We start from the raw sequence: 20,862 nt of genomic DNA, 5'->3' as shown, positions 1-20,862 counted from the left end.
CCCATCGCATGGTGCTTTCATAATTTGAAACTCTTTTAAGAATACAGTATGCCAGGGTTTCCCTGGTGGTGTAGCGGTTGAGAGTCCGCCTGCCAATGCAGAGGACACGGGTTCGTGCCCCGGTCCGGGAAGATCCCACATGCCGCGGAGCGGCTGGGCCCGTGAGCCATGGCCGCTGAGCCTGCGCGTCCGGAGCCTGTGCTCCGCAACGGGAGAGGCCACAACAGTGAGAGGCCCGCGTACCGCAAAAAAAAAAAAAAAAAAAAAAAAAAAAAAAAGAATGCAGTATGCCAATTCTGATGATAAATCACCCCCAAACTGAACAGAGGCTGGACACAGCTGGAAAAAGATGTGGCGGGAGAAGACTGGCATCCCTGAGGCCAGCCCTCCCTGCTGCCTCCCCGCCCCCACCTTGCTGCACAGCAACCCAGGCGCTCCAGGCAAGACGAAGCTGGCCTCCATCGCCCTGGCTCTGAGTTCCGGAGCCCCAGCAGCAGATCTGGCTCCTGCAGCCTCCCAGCATCCTGCTGGGAGAACACAAAGCCAGAAATGGCTCCCTCAGTGCAGGCCACCCCTTCTCCTCCTCGCCCTGCTTCAGCGCCCTGACTGGCCTGAGGAGATGGTGAAATGTGTCTGCTTGGCCTGGCGTACTGGTCCTTGAGCCCTGTCTCCAACCAGATTGTCTTGTCTTCTGAATCTCTCCCGGTAGCCAACTCTTCTAGAACTCGCTGATTCAACAAATACTTACTGTGTACCTAGTTTGTGCAAAGCACTGAACTAGATACTTTCCCATAACAAGCGCAGCCAAATCTCTTCGCTCTCTAAACCACCTCTCCTGGGGTATAACACAATGCCTGTTCACAGCTCTAAGTAAATATGGATTGGGTATCGGTTGTGTCCTGGGTCCTGTGCTAGTGGCTGAGTATATGGAGATAAACAAGACAAAGCCCTCTGGCCAGATATATACATTCAGGCACTAACTAACAGGTTCCGGGATTGCTCTTCTATTGACATTTCTATTCATCAACCTAATGGTTTATGTATTTAACAGTAGTTATCAGAGCTGGTTAGCCACTGTCTAGCTTCTTTAGCCTTGGGCAAGTGACCTTCCCTTTGTGAGGTCTGTTTTCTTATCTGTTTAATGGGGGGAGGGGGTGTTTTGTGATGAGCATTAATTGAAACAATGAATGTAAAAAGCGCAGCACCAACAGCAAGGATACTACTTGATCTGATCCTTCCCAAAGCTGTAGCATTCCCTTCCTGGGCAAGATAAATATATAGCATGCATACTGCGACCTTCCTTTCTTGCACCAAGGACAGACATCACTAATGAATCAAAGCATTCTTTGTTACTCATCTCAGATGTAGCCCCAGAAGCCTTCTCAGCACAGTGATTCGGGCACATACTACTAATTGATTGAAGCTGTTGACATCCTCTATGGAACTTTTGTTGTTGTTGTTGTTGTACGCGGGCCTCTCACTGTTGTGGCCTCTCCCGTTGCAGAGCACAGGCTCCAGACGCGCAGGCTTAGCGGCCATGGCTCACGGGTCCAGCCGCTCCGCGGCATGTGGGATCTTCCCGGACTGGGGCACAAACCCGCGTCCCCTGCATCGGCAGGCGGACTCTCAACCACAGAGCCACCAGGGAAGCCCCTATGGAACTTTTTTTTTGCCATCCTGCCCTTACTTCACTCAGTTGCATAGGTCTGTAGTTTAGCTGACACTCCAATGAATATCTCTTTCCTCCCTGAACTTTACTCTTGGGTCTTGAGTGTAACCTCCTTAGAGACTGAACTACATGGGCATAGGCCCAGATGCATGCAGGTGGTGCCCATTATATGTATGTATTGACTGATGTGCCTCTGATCAGCAAATGTGGCTCCCATTCTGCTGACTTGTTGAATGATCTTGGGCAAGTCAGTTCTCATCTCTGGACAATTTTGGTATTATTTTCTCATAGGTAGTGTGTTAGTAGAACACAGTGGTTAAAATCTTGACTGCTGGGGTCTTACAAGCTTGGGTTTGAATCCTGGATCCACTTCCTAGCTGTGTTACCTTGGAGAAGTCACATAACGTTTCTGAACTTCAGCTTCCTCATCTGTTAACTGGAGATGTCTTAATAGTACCCACCTCAAAAGCGTAAAGGTAATACTGCATGGAAATGGGATACTGTTTTGAGATCCTGATCTATTTGGTTTTTTTCTCCCTGTATTTTCCCCTTTTCTTTTTTACCATTTAAGCAGATCATGGGTTCTACCCTCCTTGCCTCGGGGGAGGCATGTGTCAGGGCTGAAAACAGGAAGAATATGAGAGTGTTTTTAGCTTTTGCTTTTTGGAAAACTCAAAGCCTTTAGGGGAAGAGGATTTACAGACCTAAGGAGAGAGTCCTGAAGAAACACAAAGGAAGAAAGATTTCTCCAGAGCAGAAAGAGATTGCCTCTGCTGGGGAGTGGAGAGGAGAGAAGATGGGAGGGGAAGGGAGAGGAGGAGAGGGGAGGAGGGAGAGGTCTGTAAGACCAGAAAAGTCCCGTGTGGGCAGAAATGATGGGTGTCTCCATGGTAATATGTGTGAATTGATGGTCAAGCTGGGCAACCTTGGGCAAGTAAAATAACCTCTCTGGACCCGTGTTCTTACAATGTAAGGCTGTCTTTAATCACCCTACAATTTAGTGCAAGGAAATGGGACATCCTTGTGCTTAACAAGTATCTATTCTCCCACGCTCTTCCTCAACACCAATGATTCCACTTGCGATCCTCTGCATTGCCATGTTTGGGTTTAGCTCTGGGCAAGAAAACACATGGTTAACTACCAATATCTCTTGTGTCCTTGTCTTGAAGGGTTGTCCCTCTTCATGGATGGTTCGATAATCCTCTTGTTGGGCATGAAAGGCAATTCCCACTGGCGGACTCTCCTTCTGAGTAACTGCCCCGTGTGAAAAAGGACCACCACTACCCCTAGGCAACCCCTCACCCAGCCCCATGAGGTCAGCCTCCCTGCTGGGCAGGCCCTTCCCTCTCTGCTGGAGCCCAGTCTTTGCGGAAGCTTCCACTGAAGTGATCATCTAGAAACTTGAAAGCAGGAGAAAGCTGGGCCTCACCAGTGACATTCCCCATATCGTGCCTGCGGGGAAGCAAGAGTTGGGTAGGAGAGAAGACTGGCAGCAAGTACATCTCGGTTATAACCCTAACTCTGACCCTTACAAGGTGGTAACCTTGGCCAAGTTGCTTAAAGCCTCTAAGTCTCACTTCCACCATCAGCAAAATGGGGACAGTGCTATCTACTGCATAGGACTGGGGGTGAATTCGGTGAAGTGACAGCTACAAATGGCCCAGCGTAGAGCTTAGTTTATAAGCAGGCGATATCTACAATTGCACGGCATTACGACTAACTCGCTGATCTCTGGCCAGTCGCTTTACCTGCTCAGACTTTAACTCTCTTTTCGACAAAATTAACTCCTGCCATGCCTGCTAATTGCTAGTTATTAATAGACATGCCTCTCCTACTAGAATGTGAGCAACTTGAGATATCTTTATTCATGACTATGCTTTGCATATAGTAGAAGCTCAGTGCTGGGTGAAGGTATGAATGGATAATCAGAAGGGATTTCAGATGTGAAATCCCCTTGCACGAGTTTTAACAAAGGAGCATAGCAATTGTGATTCTTTGTTTCTGACAAGAATGAATAAGTACAATCATTTAAATCTCAATAGCAAAAGGCCTCAGAGAAAAACCAACAAACGTAAAGTGCCTAAATTCCTTGGGACTACAATGTTTTAGGTGTCTTACAAAGAACTAAGATTGGGAGAACAAGTTCAACCGGGCTTTATGCCTGTAAGGTCTTAGAAAATAAATGATCTGAGCTGCCATTTCTTATCATCTGTTAAATGAAATCAATAAACCTTACTTTACCATAAATATAGGGAAATGGTAAAGAAAGGCACAAAGTAGATGCTCAATAAATGTTGGTTGGTTGGTTGATTGACTGGTTGGTTGAATGAATGGATGGATGGATGGATGGGAGAAGAAAATAGCTGGAAAAAGGATGAAGGAACAAATAGCTGGAGAATAGATGAAGGGATGGATGAAATAATGAATAAATAAACGAATGGTTCCTTGATCAATGGATGGGTGTAGGGTAGATGGATGGATGGATGGATGGAGGGATGGATGAGTGACTACGTAGTGGATGGATAAATAAATGAATAGAGGAACAGATGATGAGTTAATGGATGGATGGGTGGATGTGTCGGTCAAGTTCGTAGCAAGTGTGAAGTACTGTGCCTATGAAGAATGACCGTGACTGCATAATAGATGCACCTAAATGGGTCAGCTTGGGGTAGGTGTTGCAATTAGAAGCCCCAGATTTCTCACTCAAGAAACACTTATTCTCCTTGTTTCTCTCCCTCCCTTCCCTAGGGAAACTTGCTTCCAGGAAAGCTGCTCATTAATGTAGCATCAAACTCCTTCAGTGAGTTTGTTCACCTGAAAATAAAACTGGGCAGTACTAGTGGACATATGTCTTGAACTATGTTCTCTCTCACGCATCACTGTGGCACTGGGATGGAGCAACGTAAACAGCTTGTCAAGAACTTCCTCATTTCCCTATGGTGCTCCTAATTTTTCTGATCTTTCCTTCCTACACCAGGAGATTGGCAGAGCAGGCATTCCCAACAAGAGCTAGTAAGAGTTACCAGCACAGGATTCAAATCGCATCTCTGACATCACCTAGCTGTGTGAACTTAGACAAGTTACTTACCTTTCTGATCCTGAATTTTCCCATCTACAAAATGGAAATTGTCATAATATCTAACTACCTTAAAAAATGGTTCAGTGGATTAAGTGATATACTGCAGATAAAGCATTTTGCTCAGTGATTGGCATGTAGTAAGTACTCAGAAACTATGATTAGGAACTATTACTAAAACTTTGACAGGTGAAGAAGTTGAAACACTGACATTCATGAGGTCACTGAGGCAGAGAAGTAAACCCTGGGAGTCAGGAGACCTGGGATCTGATTCACTATTTATCTTTGGGCAGGTAAGTACCTTTTCCTCTCTGAGCCTTTCTTTCTCTACCTGTGTAATAGGGAATGGAACCCATGAGCTCGGAGATTTAGGGGTATAATCGCAGTGTCTTTTCACCCTCCCCCTCTACCAAACTGATTCTCTTTTGAACATGAACCTTAATGTCCAAGGGCAATCACTCCTAACAGGTAAAACCAGGAATCAGCAACTATTCAAGTTAGAGACTTTTGTCACCCTGATGCAGATGAGGCTCAGGGTAGCAAAGTGACTTGCTCAAAATCACACAGCTAACAGACGGTGGGATAGGATTGAAGCCCAAGCTTATCAACCACAGAGCCAGAACTCATCCAACTATGCAACCCCTTTCCCTTGGCATGTGTCATAGCCGCGTTTGCTTGGTGAATGGGAGGTGATGCCTTCCTGAGGGCTGGATGAGCAGGGTGGCTGGAGGAGTATGCTGAGCACCCAGAATTTCCACGGAGAGGGAAGGCAACGGGGTCTTTTGGACCAGAGTGGGGACAGCGAACATCAGCTGGCTGTGACGGCACCGAGCCCAAGCGACAAGACGGCAAACATCAAAAACACCTAGGAGCACTTAGACCAGTCCCCAGTTCCTGCATTCAAACTATCACTGGGGATAGACTGAGAGCTGATTTGCTAAAGGGCCATAAATGCTATAGGTCCAGGGTGGAACAGCCAGTGGTTTGGGGTGCGGATGAGTACAGGCAGTGAATGGCAATCATTAGCTCTCCCCTGGAACCCACTGATGCTCTACAAGGAACCCACTGTCTCTGGCATTAATTGCTTGTGAGGCCTTAGGCAAGTTACTTAACTACTCTGGGTGGGATTCCTTCCATAAAAGGAAGTTAGGGAGGGTGGGATGAAGAGACTCTTAAGGCCACCCCTAACTCTCTTAGTGGCAAGATGTCCTTTCTTGGGAGAGCGGGGTGGTCACACATAACCTCCCCCATGGAAGGAAGGTTTCCAGACGCATGCTCCTCTCACTGTAGTTTGGGGCCTGTTTCCCCTCAATCAGGCCCCTGCAATGATGGGGTAAATTTCTTCCTAAGGCTCCTGAGCTCTGAGTCCCCCTTGCTGTTTTGGGGTCCCACTCCAATGTCTCCCTCCTCCCTTGGCCATTAAAAGGGATGTCACTCTAAGGGATGTCTCCACTTACGAAAAGGAGCATACACAGGGGGCAGCTGTGTGAGGCATGAGGCTGGTACACTTAGTGTAGAGAAAGAAGGGGGCTTCAATGGGGGTAACACTGGCAATGCAGGCTGGTCAATGACCAGAGGTGGTCACACCTTTCCTCCCCTTGCCTGGTGGATCCATGCTCAGTGCACAAGCTCCTGGGGTCACACATTTTGTCTGCAGTGGGATGGGGACACTGAACTTGGAGTCAAGAGACCCGGGGTTTATTCTGGGTCTTTATAAGACCTTGAGCCTCAGTTTCTTCTTCTGCAAAATGGACATAAAACTGGCACTTAACTGTTGTGAGAATCAAATGAGGTCAACAGTAATAGTTAAACCACCACCACCACCACCACAATAATGTATCACGATTTCATGGTGTGACTTTTGGCAAGTCATTTCATATCTCTGAGCCTCATTTGTCCTATTTGTAAAATGGGAATACACTAATTTTTCTGCTTTCTTCTCCAAGGAACTCTGAGCAGTGTGGTGTCTTAGAACTGGGTGTCAGGTGGCCCGTATGTCAGCTATACCTTGGGCGTTAACATTCTGATGCTCCACAAAGTGCCCTGTGGACTCTCTGTGCCCCTGTCTCCCCATCTATAAAATAAAGAGGCTGTGTTCGAGTCCCTCCAATGTCCCCTCTGGCCCTCCCGTTCTGACTGCCGACTAAATGCCCCAGTGAGCTGACACTGGATAATAAGGAGCTGATCACTGGGATGTGCTATCGTGGTGATGGTTTCCGGCTAGAAAAAACCGTCCACACGGTAAAGAGTTGCCCTGAGCCTACCTACCCTCTATGGGAGTGGGCTGGGCCCCAGAATCACCTGCCGCTTGGCCTTGGAAGGGCGGCTGGCCAGAGAAAAGCCTCCTTAGTGGCTGAAAGCTCTGAAATATGATCCCAGGAACAGCCAGGCTGAGTACAGATGGACATCTCATCAGGATCCCCAGACCAGGCTTTGGGCGGCATATGCCACAAGAGGTCTTCATGGGGCAGGATGCCATATCTCACAGCGAGGGGTCGGGGGCAAGAGTGAGCAGTGTCTGATCTCCTGACCACAGCAGGGAAGCTCACACACAAACCTTGATGTTGGGCAAACACCACTTCACCGAACCCAGAGCTCACCCAGGCTGACTCAGGCTACATAAGGGCCTTGGACAAGTCCTTCCCCTTTTGTGGGTCTCAGTCCCCCTATCTGCAAAATGAGGAGCCGAACTACATGAGCAGGTCCTAGAAACCTTCTGACCTCTTAACTGTCTCAGTAAGAAGTTTTGAGAATGAACCCTCAGGTAAGTGTATTTATAAATTATATCTGTACAGTTGTTCCAATACATTATAAATATTATAAAACATATCTTTCTGTCCTCCACGTGTAAAATGAGGAGACTGGATAATCTCCTAAAGGTCCCTTTAGCTCTAAAATTCTGAAGATGTATGTCTGTAGGTCTCTGAGTTTCCTCATCTGTACCATGCACTTATATACCCTCAATCATTCATTCAACAAACATCTAAAGAAAATGGGCCAACCACAGGCCACTGTTCTAGGTGCTGAGATACAGCAAGGAATGAGACAGACATGGTCTCCACCCTCAGTAGTTCAAAGAGCTCTCCTGTGAATCAAAGGAAACACTGCTGTTTTTGAATATTGGAAATTCCATGTGGTTCAGACTATTAGGTATAAGAATGATTTAATGAGGTGAAATTGCTACAATTCATGCATTCAACCAACATTTGTTTGGCCCCGTACTATGTATCAAGTGAAAAAGGTAAACCACCAAGCAGATTGACATGATGCTTTCGGTCTATTAGAAGAGGTACACTTCAACCAATGATCCCATAAGTCAGTGTAAAATTACAAATGTGTCGAGAACCAAGAGAGGTACTATGGTGATGAGAGTCTGTAATGCCAGGTGTGACCTAGTCTAGAGCATTGTGGGAGGATTCCCTAAGGAGATGACATTTGAGTTGAGATCTGAAAGCGGAGTAGGTATAAATTAGGCACCAAGGGAGAGGGACAGCTTTCTTGGCATCATGTGCAAAGGCCTGGTGGCAGGAAGGGCATGGAAAATTTGAGTGACTACAAGGAGGAATGGATGCAGCCGGAGCAGACGGAGTGAGAAGCAGCATTTTAGAAATGATCTTGGGGGAGGTGGCCAGGGGCTGTACCATGGCAGGGAGTCACCAAGGCCTAAAGTTCTGCAAACCAATGGACAGTGATGCAGGGCTTTAGACGAGGGTAAGGAGGGTGCATATGGTCTGGATTACTTTTCAAAGAGGTTCTTCTAGCTCGACATGGAGATGGGTAAGAAGGGAAAGGACAGAGGAAGACAGTGTTACCGTCAGTGGTGTGAGACGGGATTATAACAATGGCAATTGCCTAAGCTGACTGGACGTAAAATACGATGATTAAAATAACACAAAAACACCCATGACCTTAAAATCCAAACCACAGTGACAGGATGTACAGCAGGTAGAGAAGAACGTACTTGCCATTGAGCAGACCCGATTTCAGATCCTGGTTTCGTACTTACATACTATGTGACCTTGGACAGGCCACACTTCACCTCTCTGGTCTCAGCTTTTCCTTTTCTGCAAAGTGTACTAGACTATAAACTTCTCAGTTAAGAGCTCTGGGTTTTTATTCCAATTATGACTCACCAGCCATGTTCCCATGAGCAGGTCACTTCTACTCTCTGAGCCTCAGTTTCCTCATCTGTAAAACTGGGTCTTCAAAATACCTCTCTCCTAAAGTTACTGTGAGGATGGAATCAGACAACAGATGAAACGTGTTTGGCACAGGGCTGGGCACATAACAACGTAAGGAGCTCGGCACACACATTCCCACCGTGAGCAAGTGCGCGCACACGCTATGAATGCACACGCGTCAGGCCCAGATGGCTCCTCTCTTCCCGTAGGAGTGGTAACTGCCTTGTAAAATCCCAGCTCACTTGCCTAAGCTTCACTTTCAATGAAGCCAGAGAACAGTGATCCGCTGGTGTTTCTGCTCAGCGAACCTGTCAGCGGGATGTAAGCCCAGGGAATTCAGCAACGAAGGGATTCTTCTGATGAGAAACATTTGCGTCCAGAGGATCTTAATATTTGTTTGCAACAGACAAATGCAGACGTGAATTACTTAATGACTGTTTTAGGGTTCGGCATGGTTCCTGGATTTGGTTTGGCTTTGTCTCTATGACATCTTAATTCTGTGTTTTATTTCTCAGAGCTCTACATACAGGCTGTGGCATATGGGAGCTCCCTCAGCAAAATCTCCAATGGAGATGGGGGAGGGAAGGAGAGAGGGAGAGAGAGGGAGAGAGAGAGAGAGAGAGAGAGGGAGAGAGGGAGAGAGAGAGAGAGGGAGGGAGGGAGGGAGGGAGGGAGAGGGAGAGAGGGAGAGAAAGAGAGAGAGAGAGAAAGGGAGGGAGGGAGGGAGGGAGGGAGGGAGGGAGAGAGAGGGAGAGGGAGAGAGAGAGAGAGAGAGAGAGAGGGAGAGAGGGAGGGAGGGAGGGAGGGGGAGAGAGAGAGAGAGAGAGAGAGAGAGGGAGGGAGGGAGGGGGAGGGAGAGAGAGGGAGAGAAAGAGCGTGCGAGCGCAGACTGTAGCTTCAACGGTGTGTGGCAAAGGGGGCTGTGAGGTGAGAGGGATAGTATAGATTTGCACCCATGGATATGAGAGATACACCAAGCCCTCACCGTCATGGGAATAAGATTTGCCACTTCTATTTGGAAGTCTAAACAGTGTCTTTTTCAATTTCCTAATCTGATTGATCACAATCAGAGTGATGTGTAAATTTCATGTTTGTCCATAACACATGGAGGGGCCCAGCTAAGCTTCTGACTCTGCCGTTCAAAGTCATCCCTGGTTGCACTAGAGTCGGGAGAGAGGAGCCAAGAGAAGCAGATCAGACCAGGGACCCTGACTGAGAGGGCAGGAGCGCCCCTGCGACCCCCTCCATCCCCCCAGCCTAGGAGCTGAGGACCTGGGAAGTCCTTAGATGTCTTACAAGGCCCTGCTTGATCTGTTTCTGCCTATGTCTAGGGAGTCAGCTCCTGTCAGTCTCCCCCTCACCCATTCAGCTCCAGCCACACTGACCTCCTTGCTATTTCTCAAATACATCAAGCATGCTTCCACCTCAGGGCCTTTGCACATGCTGTTCCCCCAAACACTTTCCCCCCAGCAATCCTCATGGCTGGCTCCCTCCCTTCTCCAGGTCCCTGGCCACTCCATCCAATAAAGCCATCCCCGCCCTCACCCTCTAGTCTTTTGCTCAGCTTCATTCTTTTTAAAAGCACTTACTACCACCTGACCTTATACTATTTGTTTGTTTCTTCATTTACTATTTTTCTCCCCCATGAGAGCGGGGGGCTTCATGCTGTTCACTGCTATACCAAGCAGGAGCTCAAGAAAATTGTTGAATGAATGAAGTACAGTTTTGGTTTTTAGCCACAGGCAGCTTCTTCTTCTTTGTACATTCATTCCCCGGTGGTTTATTTTCTCTTTGACATGTATGGGCTCACTCTGCTCCCCGCAGCGTCGGTGGCTGCTTGAGGAATGAAGACCGGATTTTGTTTTAGCCAGCGCCGGACCATGAAGGACAAGAAACCTAACAGCCCATGCCCGAGTCTGTATCCTTAAGCCACTGACAGGGGAGTTGGGAGATTTATATTATAAGGGCAGTTCCTTTCCATAGCCTCCCTTCATTAGCACTGACTGGGACTCCCCACAGATAATGCCCCCTCCAGAGTTTAACCTGCTTTTTCTTCTGGGAAAAGGAAAGCTCTTTCTTGAGACTCTACAGGGAATAAAGGCTGCATTCATTCTGATCATTCCTTGCATTTGTAGGTAAAACTGATGAAGAAAAAGAATCATTCCCATTTTACAGGTGAGATAACTAAGGATTACTGTATGATAATAAGCAAGGGACTCCAGGTCTCACTGAGGGTCTCTTCTTCCTCTGGTTTTCCACATCCCTCTTTCTTTATTCCTACCTACATTTATAGTACTTAAGATGATCTGCCTCAGTCATACACACTCCTATGTCTCCCTTTGCTGCTAAATTCCGAGGCCCTCAAATGGAAAGACTGCATTTCATTCATCTTTTCCTCCCTGATGGGCCTGACACGTAGGAATAATAAAAACGATCATCTATTATTAATAGTAAGAGCTACCACTGATGGAGCCCTCACTGTGTGCCGAACAGTGCTTCCCATATATTAGCTCATTCAGTCCCCCCAACAGCTCTTGGAGGTGGCTGCTATTATTAGTCCCATTTTATGGATGAGGAAACTGAGATTGAGAAGGTCAAGTTGCTTGCCAAAAGCCACGGAGCCAGTGAGCGTCTGTAAACAGTAAAAGGAAACATTTCGTGCGATTAGTTTGCCTTCAGGTCCTGTCGGATTTTTAAAACAGCTCTGTACAAATCTCCAGGGGCTCTTTTAGGCGACTGTAGTGAGAATAATCTCACTACAACTCCGTGAGATGAATATTTCACCGATGGGGAAAGTGAAGCGTAGAGAGGTGAAGTGACTAACAGATTCCAGAGCTGGGAAGTAGCCCAGCAGAATGTCAGCCTGGGTCCATCTGACTTCAGAGCCCAAGCTCTTCACCATTCTACCTCTTCCACCCCAGAAATATTCTCTCGTACCTCAGAGAAAGTCTTACTAACAAGCAATTACAGAACTCCGGTTTTGTTAAGCCCCTGCAAACTCTTCCACTTTGCAGGAAGGTAAGTCCAGCCACTCTGAAAGAAACGATATTTTAAAAAATGTACTGTGCCCATGTGGGATGACTGAGGCGCCATGGAGCAGAAGGCACCTGACCCAGGCTTCCATCCTCATTTATAGGAGGTAGGCTTTTAGGGACGTGGCCCCATTTTGGTGGCCTGGAGTTGGGGTGGAGTTGACGGAGGCTGACATGGGCCTGGAAAGCACTTCCAAGTGACATTAAGTTCAACCTCCTGCCCCCGGACAAGCCGACATGTTCACTCACCCAGCCACACAGACATCTATATCTAGAGAGCTTCATCCTGACACTAGTGAGAGTCAAATCTATTTGCAGTGTGTGTGTGTGTCTCCCAGCCTCCCGGGTTGCACTGACCAGCATCCTCAGATTGTCAGGACCGGGGTGGGGCTGGGAGAGGGCTAATCTCATACTGGATCTGGACCATGTGTACTCATTCAATTAATGCATCCAACTTTCACTGAACATCTACCGCAGCTCGGGTCTCTAAGACAGCACAGTTGCCAGGTGAACATGGCAGTGTCAGAAACGCTCCCCTCATTGACCCTGTACACCATTCAACCAATTTCACCTCTCAGAAGGAGAAAGGTTTGACCCAAACAGTAACACTCCCTTTCCAGAGAAAATGTTCATTCATCGCCAGGGCAAGCATTTTCCCTGACCCTCGTCTCCTGGCTCTTAACCACAGGACATCGCCTCCCAACAGCCCCTCACTCTGCTCCTAGAGACAGAGTCAGCACAAATGTGCTAACTGATCTCTTGGCACGAAGGGGAGACTTGAATTAAGTGGTTCAAAGGCATTTTCCCTGCCTTACAATTTGGCCGTCTTTCCCTTTATGCAGTAAAATCTCCAATAGTTTGGAATTTATGATCCTTTAGACAGGGACTGGGCTGAAGTCTGCTTCTGGACTATTCTGCATGGAAAGGATTTTCGAAGAAAATTAATAGCTTGCCCAAAGAATGGTAAAGGGAATGCATAGTCTGCTTAAGGGGGCCACCTCTCTAGCCCTTTACAAACACTCCTGTATCTACAAACAACTGAGATACTAATTACAAATGATAGTTACGTGTTCATTAAGTCCTCAACTACTCTTTGTTGATCTGAATATTACAGTTTGAGTTGGCCTCCGACACTAGGTTTCCCACTTTGAGCCTAAACTTCTCAGGTGAAAACTTTTCTGGACTAAGCAATTAAAAAAGAGAATGACTTAATGCCAGGAAAACGACTATACTTCTTTGGCAGGAACAAAAGAGGGGGTCTTGTACACTCCAAGTATCTTATTGATTCATGATGGCTCTCTTCCAGCTGGTACAGGGTGAGGTTTGCCTGGGATACTTCCCATTAGAGCTTCCATCCTGGAATAACCACCCACAGGCAACCCTTTTCACTCTTGATATGAACTACAAATTATATTGTCACTCTAGAGTTGATGGGCTAGGGATTAAAACTATGGTTTTCAAGGAATTTGAGCCTTGGCTAGACTGGCAGTGCTTGGTCATCCCTACACAAAACAGAATAATCTTCCATAGGGATGTCGTACCAATCCATTCTGAATCCAGACAATTCTTCACCAGCCCTCCACCCCCTAACTGAAAGCATCAGATCACAAAGCAGCTAACCTCCCCTCAGGGAAGGAAATATAGGACCTTAGGGAGGAAAATATGGGACTGCTCTCATCCCACCCACCCCACCTCCTGTCGCCTGTCAGGAGCTGAAATCTCACAATTTTTATGGTCAGCATTATCAGGGCGAGAAATGGGTAGGCAGGAAAAACACAATACTGGAAGGAACTGTAGATTTCCTTTGGCCATTATAGCTCTGAGCTGTTTGTTTTAAACAATCACTCTGTCCCTCACACTATGGGAAGTGCTTCACCTGACTCAGTCCTCCTAACTCACTGCCTGAGACAGCTACGATTATTGTTTCTATTTTCAAGCTGACAAAACAGGCTCAGCAAGGTAGAGCCACTTGCCTAAGGCACTCCGCTAAACGGCAGAACCAGGTACTGGGGTTCGGGCCGAAGCTCAGCTCTGAGCCCTTAAGCACCGCCTCCCACACTGCTACACCGTTTGGACACTTGAGTCAGACATCTGCTCGCAACTTGATACATTATAAAGATATTGCCTCATCAAGTATGCCTCACAGAGGCGGAGAGGGAGGGACCAGGGGATGCTTTGCTTGGAGTAAGGTTGTATGATGTATGCATATTGCTATGAAATCAACGAATTGAATGTAAGCTTCTATCCTGGTACTAAATTATCTTCAGAAACAGACTTAAAATATCCTGGGGAAGTTCACTCAGGGGGTAGTAGCCCTCATCCATAAACAAGTATTAAGTGTGCAACCAACAGGACTGGCTGGTGGTTCCTCCTCCCCCTCCCCCATCTCCCTGTAGACAGCTACTTGGGCAGATCCGCTGACTGTGAGCTGGGCCTCATTCATGGAACTAGACAACATTTCTGATGAGACCAAGTCCCCAGACTGCCTCTAGAGGAAGCTGCTGATGCTAAGCTCATGCCTCTGCCCCTTTCCTTCCTAAGAACTCTGCTTTAGAAACATGGTACTTTCACCCTTAAGTAAGCATAGAACCTTAAAAAGGAGGTAGAAATTGACCATCGCCGGATGTGGCTGGCGTGGGTGCAAATGTGGATGTTTCAGGCTTTACAGCCAGTCTGTTAAAAGACAACTCCAACCCAGCCCCCCCTCCTGAAGACTTAAACACAAAGTGGAATCTATCCTACAGAGAGGCCACGCCTGTTACAGAAGTATTAAAGAGGATCCTTTCAGCACGACATAAATTAGGGACTAAATGCTCAGACTTCCACCTCGGGAGTGGTTTTCAGGGGGAAGGAGACTCAGGACGTTAAAAGACACCCGGAGTGAAATGATGCCTGGGTGGGGAGGGTTGGCTATTATGAGTCTCGTATGGATTAAATCAGGATTTGCACAAAGCTGCAGAAGCATGCGGGGTGGGAGACCTTGTGAGCAATTCATATGACTGAGAGGATGACCAGGAAAAAAGGCATGACAGGAACAGACTGACAGGCAAAAGGTGAAGTTACCAAGCAAGGTGGCCATCAGGTATGCTTATCTGAATTAAAATACCACCAGGAATCTGCTCTCCTCTCCCTGCACCCCTGAAATACACGGAATACTCAGGACCAACTGCCACACTTCTAGCTTCCAATGAAATTTCCTCTAGTCCCTTCTACAAGGGCATATTCTTTGGCCAATGCAGCACCTCATTCGCCAACAGGAGGTGCACTCCGAAGGTGGAATGGATGGCAGAAACCCAGGAAGATAAAACCACTGATGTCAAAGCTCTCTACAAAGAACCTCCTTCCAAGCAGAGCAACACCAGCTTTTGGTGGCATTTGGTGTTACTGTTCCCCTTCTCCAGCCTGTGTCACAGGATGTCCCCTCATCCCAGCCACAAATACTGGCTGCTGCTGCTGCCACTTGCCGCCTGCTACATCCTGCTGGCCCGTCATGTTTCTAGTTCACCCATTCCCAACATGGGGTACCCGTTTTTCTTAAAGACCTGTATGAGCCAGGTCTCTATCAGACTATGAAAAGTTCTCCAGTCTGAGTTTGATTCGGTCCTCCACCCCACACCCACTGGAAAGTTCAGATGCAGCTGTGCCACAACAGGCATTCTGTCCGACGCACTTTCCCAGACATGTTTTCAACCTACTCCCTAATGCAGCCTGCCAGGATTAATAAATCCTCCAAGTGGTCTCCCCTGGTCCACTTCTTTCTTTTTCTCCCACCCAACTACTCATCCAACACCAGCAAAAGAAGAGTTTTCATTCAGCCTTGATTTTCCCTGACGGAGGGCACAGGTTTCTTCCTTTCGTTCTCGAACTCCTCTAAATTGAATGATTTATGAAAACAATTGGGTCTTCTCTGTATTGGAATGCTTCTGTTCCCCCCAACCTCCTCTCAGTTTCACCCCACATCTTCTTCTCCCTCTTTCTGCCTTTCTTTCATTTCTTCCCTCATACCCCCTCCATCACACTATTTCTATACCACCACCCAAGGATCGGTTCTTATGCCTGAGTTCAAAGCAATCAGATTCTTTTTGAAAAACCAAATAAAACTCTTCTGAGACCATCTTCACGCTCTTGGAAGGCTCCTCCCTGACTCTTGAGCTCAGACTCCTGGTTCTGCGTGCTGGAGACCAGATAGTTCAGCAGCCGCCGCCAGGAAGGTGTGGAGGAGGGCGCTGTTTAGGGTGTATTTGAGGGAATAGCATATGGGCTTTTGTCAAAACAGTCAGAGCTCACTAGTTTCTGAGCTGAGCACGGAAATGTGCCGCTGTCTCTGAACAAGGCTTGAGCTAGTTCAATCCTCATCTCTTCTTGTACAACACCGCTAACTGCCTCAAATCCACCATTCCTTCACCCCCTGTCCTCGGAGCCCTGGGATATCAAGAAAAGTTTCTCAGTCATCTCCCACCTCCACCGCCCACCCAAAGACAGCAAGACCTTTCAAACAGCGGCTGCCAGGTCAGCCGGCTGAGCGTTGCTCCCCTTAAAGACTCCCCGTCCCTCCCCACCAGCTGCCACCTCACACAAGCAATTCGTTCTCCCATGTTCCAGTGGGAGATGCAGAGTAGTGACGGGAAAAGACAGGGGCTCTGGCCCAGCTGCCTGCCTCCACCCCGCAGGGCTCTGGGGCACAGGCCAGAAAGGGGGACCATCAGGGTCTCCCCTCTTAAGCAGGAGGTCATTACCTTGGCAGCGGCTTGCGGGCCGTGATACTGGCGACAATGATGCTCTCGGGACGCGGGGTGGCCACGGCTTTAAAGGTTCCTCGCCAGAACTTCTCAAAAAGCTGTTTCTCTCCTTGTTGAACGCTCGCCATGGCCAACCAAAAGGGCCCGGGGCTCCCGGGCGCTGTCCGAAGTGCTGAAACGAGGCTTCCGGACGGGGGCACACCCGGCCCCGCTCTCTGTCCGTGTGAGACCGAGAAGGGTGGGGTGGGAGAGACAGGGGTTCAGGGCGGGGGATGGGCGCCTCAGCCCGGGCCGGCAGGGGAGGGAGAAGGCTTGTGCGCCGGTTCTCTCCGCCTTCTGGGTCGGCTCTGGGCTGCGCTCTGAGCTTGCAGAGCCTCCGCGCCCCAGGAAGGGAACGCTGGGCTGGCTTTCTCGGCAGCGCCGGAGAGAAGAGGCGACGGGGTCGTCCGTGTGTGCGTGCGCGTGTGAGCCCCGGAGCGCCCGGGTTTTGTCTCTCTCACAATGTGACGTTGGAAAAGGAGGCTGGTCGCGCGAGCCGCACTTTCCTCCCCCCTCTCCGCCTCTCCTCCGCCCCACCAACTCCCTCCGCCTCCTCAGCCTCCAGCCGCCATCTGCATAACAAAAGCCCGCAGGTCGAGGGAGGAGAAAGGGCGGGGCGCGCGCCCGTCACCGGGGCCCCGCGGCTACGGAGTTGCAGCGCTGACCCCTGAGAAAAGCACTCGCGGCACCCCGAACTGAACCGGGCGTGAGATCCTGCTTCCCAGCCCCCTCGCCTCCCCCTCCGCCGCGGGCCTTCCCCCTACCCTCTCCTGCGTGCTCTCTGGGCCCGCCGCCTCCCTTCCCAACCCCTTCACGAGTCTTGAAGAAGATCTTCTATCAAGGGAGAAAAAAAACTTAATCTATCCGCCCCCGCCAACCTGCCCCGCCCCTCCGCCACCGCCTCACTTCTGGGAGGGGCTGTCTACAGCAGCGAGGGGACGGGGGACGTCTTCGGAATTCCTCTTTGCGCCTGGGTGCTGCGAGATCCCCACCACCCAGAAAGTGCCGTTTGATGGACCATCCGTCAACAATTCGGCCTCTCGCCATCTGCCGAGCCGGCCCCGCCCGCAGAGGGGTGCAGCGTTGCATCTGTGCACGCGGCTCTAAGGGCTATCTCTTTTGTGCCTCACTGCCAGCCAGCCCAACGTCCTGCTGCCAAACCCATGCAAAGGAAAGAGTGCCCACACCCCACCCCACCCCATCCACTCCTGCGGAACTCTGCTGCAGCCGCTTTTCCTTAAGACAGCTTGTCTCGGGAGAGGAGTCCGTTTTGGACAGGAAAGCTTTGGGGGGTGGGTTTTGAGGGGGACATCAGAAGATTATAGGGGGATACTCTTCTGTCTGTCTCCCCATCTGCTACCCCTTCCCAGTCCAGCCCTAATCCCAGAAAGTGGAAGTTCAGAATCACAATAAAACCCAGATGCAGAGGGTCTGGGCAGAATCTCTCTCCTTCACGCCCAGGGTTTTCATTAAGGAAAAGAGACACGGGACCCCTCAGCCCATCTCTCCCTTGGAGTCCTTTAATCTCAGCAGAGTTGCTACTCCCACTCCCCAGACTTCGCATTCCTGGAAGGAGGCTTCGCCAAATCTTAAAGGCCTCCCAGCACCTGGCACTGGGTCTTGGCCACAGTGGGAATAAACTTCTTGCTGATGGTGATAGCGATGGGGACCAAAGGGACCAAGGCACCAATGTGAACTTCCGAAACTCGCTGAAAGGCAACAGGAGGGGAAGAGGAGAGAAAGGGGGGGAGGAAGGCAGAGAGGACTCTGGAGTCACCGAGCATCCTTCCAGAAGTGTATCTACATTTGGATTTTTGGGTATTTGGATATTTGCGTGTCTGCTTGTGTGAGCGCCTGAGAGCACTGCTCGCTCTGCAGTGACCCCTTCTGGTCAACAGCTAGAGATGCATTTGCTGGCTTCTTGATGTGGGTTGCCCAGCCAGCAGGTGGAGGTAAGGGCTGGGGAGCTTGGAGGTGAAGGAAAGTGGAGGCTAGGCCCAGATGTGTTCCCTTCTCTCCCTCCTGCCCCAAATTCCCCACTCTCCCATCACTCTCAGGCACTATTTCCCACCCTGAAGTTGCTGTCATTTGAAATGCCATTGAGAACTGGCTCTTTAAGTAGCCCGGGATATTTGACACCATCCTTAGTCATGACATTGTGGTCTGAATTGAGTCACATGCCGGGGGAGAGGTAGATGGGATCCTACCCCCACCAGATCAATCAACATTTCCCAGCATGTTCCTGTTCTAAGTTCTTAGAATGTTGATAAAGTTTCCATTTGCACAATATTGTCTCTTTTGAACCTGAACAGCAGCCAGGTAAGGTGGGAGGGGAAGCTGTTGCTGTTGCATTTTAAAGGTGAGGAAGTTGAGGTGTAGGATGGTCAAGTGACTTGCCCAAGGTGATTCTATAAGAGCAAAGGAAGTCTGTACAAAATACAGTTTCTGGTTTTTCGTGGTGGATAGGGGATCTTGGGATACCAGGCACCCCAGGGTGGCACACTGTGAAAACTGTCAGATACCAAAGGAGGCACATACGGAGAAGCACACAGTGTTTAGACTTCTAAGTTGGGAGTCTTGGGTGATAAATTCAGGGCCTCGAAGCCAGACTGCCTGCCTGTGTTCAAATCTCAGCTCGGCTATTTCCTAATTGTGTGATCTTGGAAGAGTGACTTCACTTGTCTATGCCTCAGTCTCCTCATCAGTCACATGAAATTCTATAAAAATCAAATACCATGTGTGTAAATGGACTTTAGGTCTGGCTTCTCCAATGCGACTCAAACTCCAGTTCCTCCATCACTTTATCTATGCGTAACCACCTTGTTCTCATTCCCATAGGATATTGCTCTCTGTTTTACCAGGTGCAATCAGTCACCATGCTGAGACCTTTCAGTATGCTGGTTAATGAATACAAGCATGTGGCACAATCACTGCCTATCCTCTGTGCTACGCCGGTGTCAGCACTCTTTCTGAGACAAGACCTCAGAATCCTTCTCCACACATTCTTTAGATAGCCACCACTAAGTGGTTGGAGTTGGCATTCCAATTAAAATCAATTTGCTGGCCAAGTCTAGAGAGTACTTCTTTACCTGAACGGCATTGTTCTTTCATTAGAAAAAGGGAGACCAGGGAGAAGGGATTCCAGGATTTGCAAACCCAGGTACTCTAGAGCAGGAGCTAAAGAGATTCTTATACGTCCTTCTCTCTGATGATGCAAAAAGGCAGTACCACCAGCTCAGAGAAATAGCTGCCCCTCCTCCTGAGGCAGTTCAAATCCCACCTCACTAACATGACTGTGTTGAGGTAAACCCCTTACTCTCTCTGTCCATAAATTCTCTGAGTATAATATGGCTAATCATTATCCACCATCATCAAGGGACACCAGGGTACTTGACAGTCTGTACCCATTTCCAAAAGTCCAGTGAACAGTAAATGATTCAAATAATTACTGAGATAATAGGAAATATGATAATGAGACCAATTCATCTATCTTTGTGCCCTTAAACAGGATCATGCTAAACTATTCAAATTACAAGATTCTGTATTTTTTCGTACAGACTTTTAAGGAGAAAAAATGATTCTATTACTCAGGGCTTACTAATCCCACTTCTTGAAAGTTCTACTTTATGTTTAATCTGAATCCCACCTTCTCTGTTTAATATCTATTTCTCTTCTAGAATATTGATATAAACTGCTCCAAATGCCCCTGGACCAACATGGATAAACCAGGAGTCCTCCTTCCTGGTTGTGTAGTTCCCAAGAGTCTATAAGACAAATACATTCATTGCTGTCTCAGATAATAATAACTGCACTTATCGAGTGTTACTGTGTTCTATGTTCTAGTCACCATTTGTGTTAAACCTTTGATAAACGTTATCTCATTTAGGGCAGAGACCTAAATAGACATTTCTCCAAAGAAGACATCCAGATGGCCAACAGGCGCATGAAAAGATGCTCAATGTCGCTAATTATTAGAGAAATGCAAATCAGAACTACAATGAGGTGTCACCTCACACCAATCAGAATGGCCATCATTAAAAAGTCTACAAATAATAAATTCTGGAGAGAGTGTGGAGAAAAGGGAATCCTCCTACACTGTTGGTGGGAATGTAAATTGGTGCAGCCA

The 20,862-nt window shown here is 48.4% G+C and overlaps 1 protein-coding gene across 1 annotated transcript in view; it reads right to left on the bottom strand.

The window, feature by feature from the left end:
* Window positions 1-16,825, bottom strand: part of SRRM4 (serine/arginine repetitive matrix 4) — a 161,588-nt gene extending 144,763 nt beyond the window's left edge. The window contains exon 1 of the mRNA XM_060121630.1: window positions 16,695-16,825. Coding sequence (XP_059977613.1) covers window positions 16,695-16,825 — 131 coding nt within the window. The remainder of the gene's footprint in view (window positions 1-16,694) is intronic.
* Between the last annotated feature and the right edge of the window lie 4,037 nt (window positions 16,826-20,862).

Source organism: Lagenorhynchus albirostris, chromosome 14, assembly GCF_949774975.1.
Source record: "Lagenorhynchus albirostris chromosome 14, mLagAlb1.1, whole genome shotgun sequence".
Taxonomy (NCBI): Eukaryota; Metazoa; Chordata; class Mammalia; order Artiodactyla; family Delphinidae; genus Lagenorhynchus; species Lagenorhynchus albirostris.
Note: the sequence above shows the minus strand (reverse complement) of the source record. Positions and strands in the feature narration are given on the sequence as shown.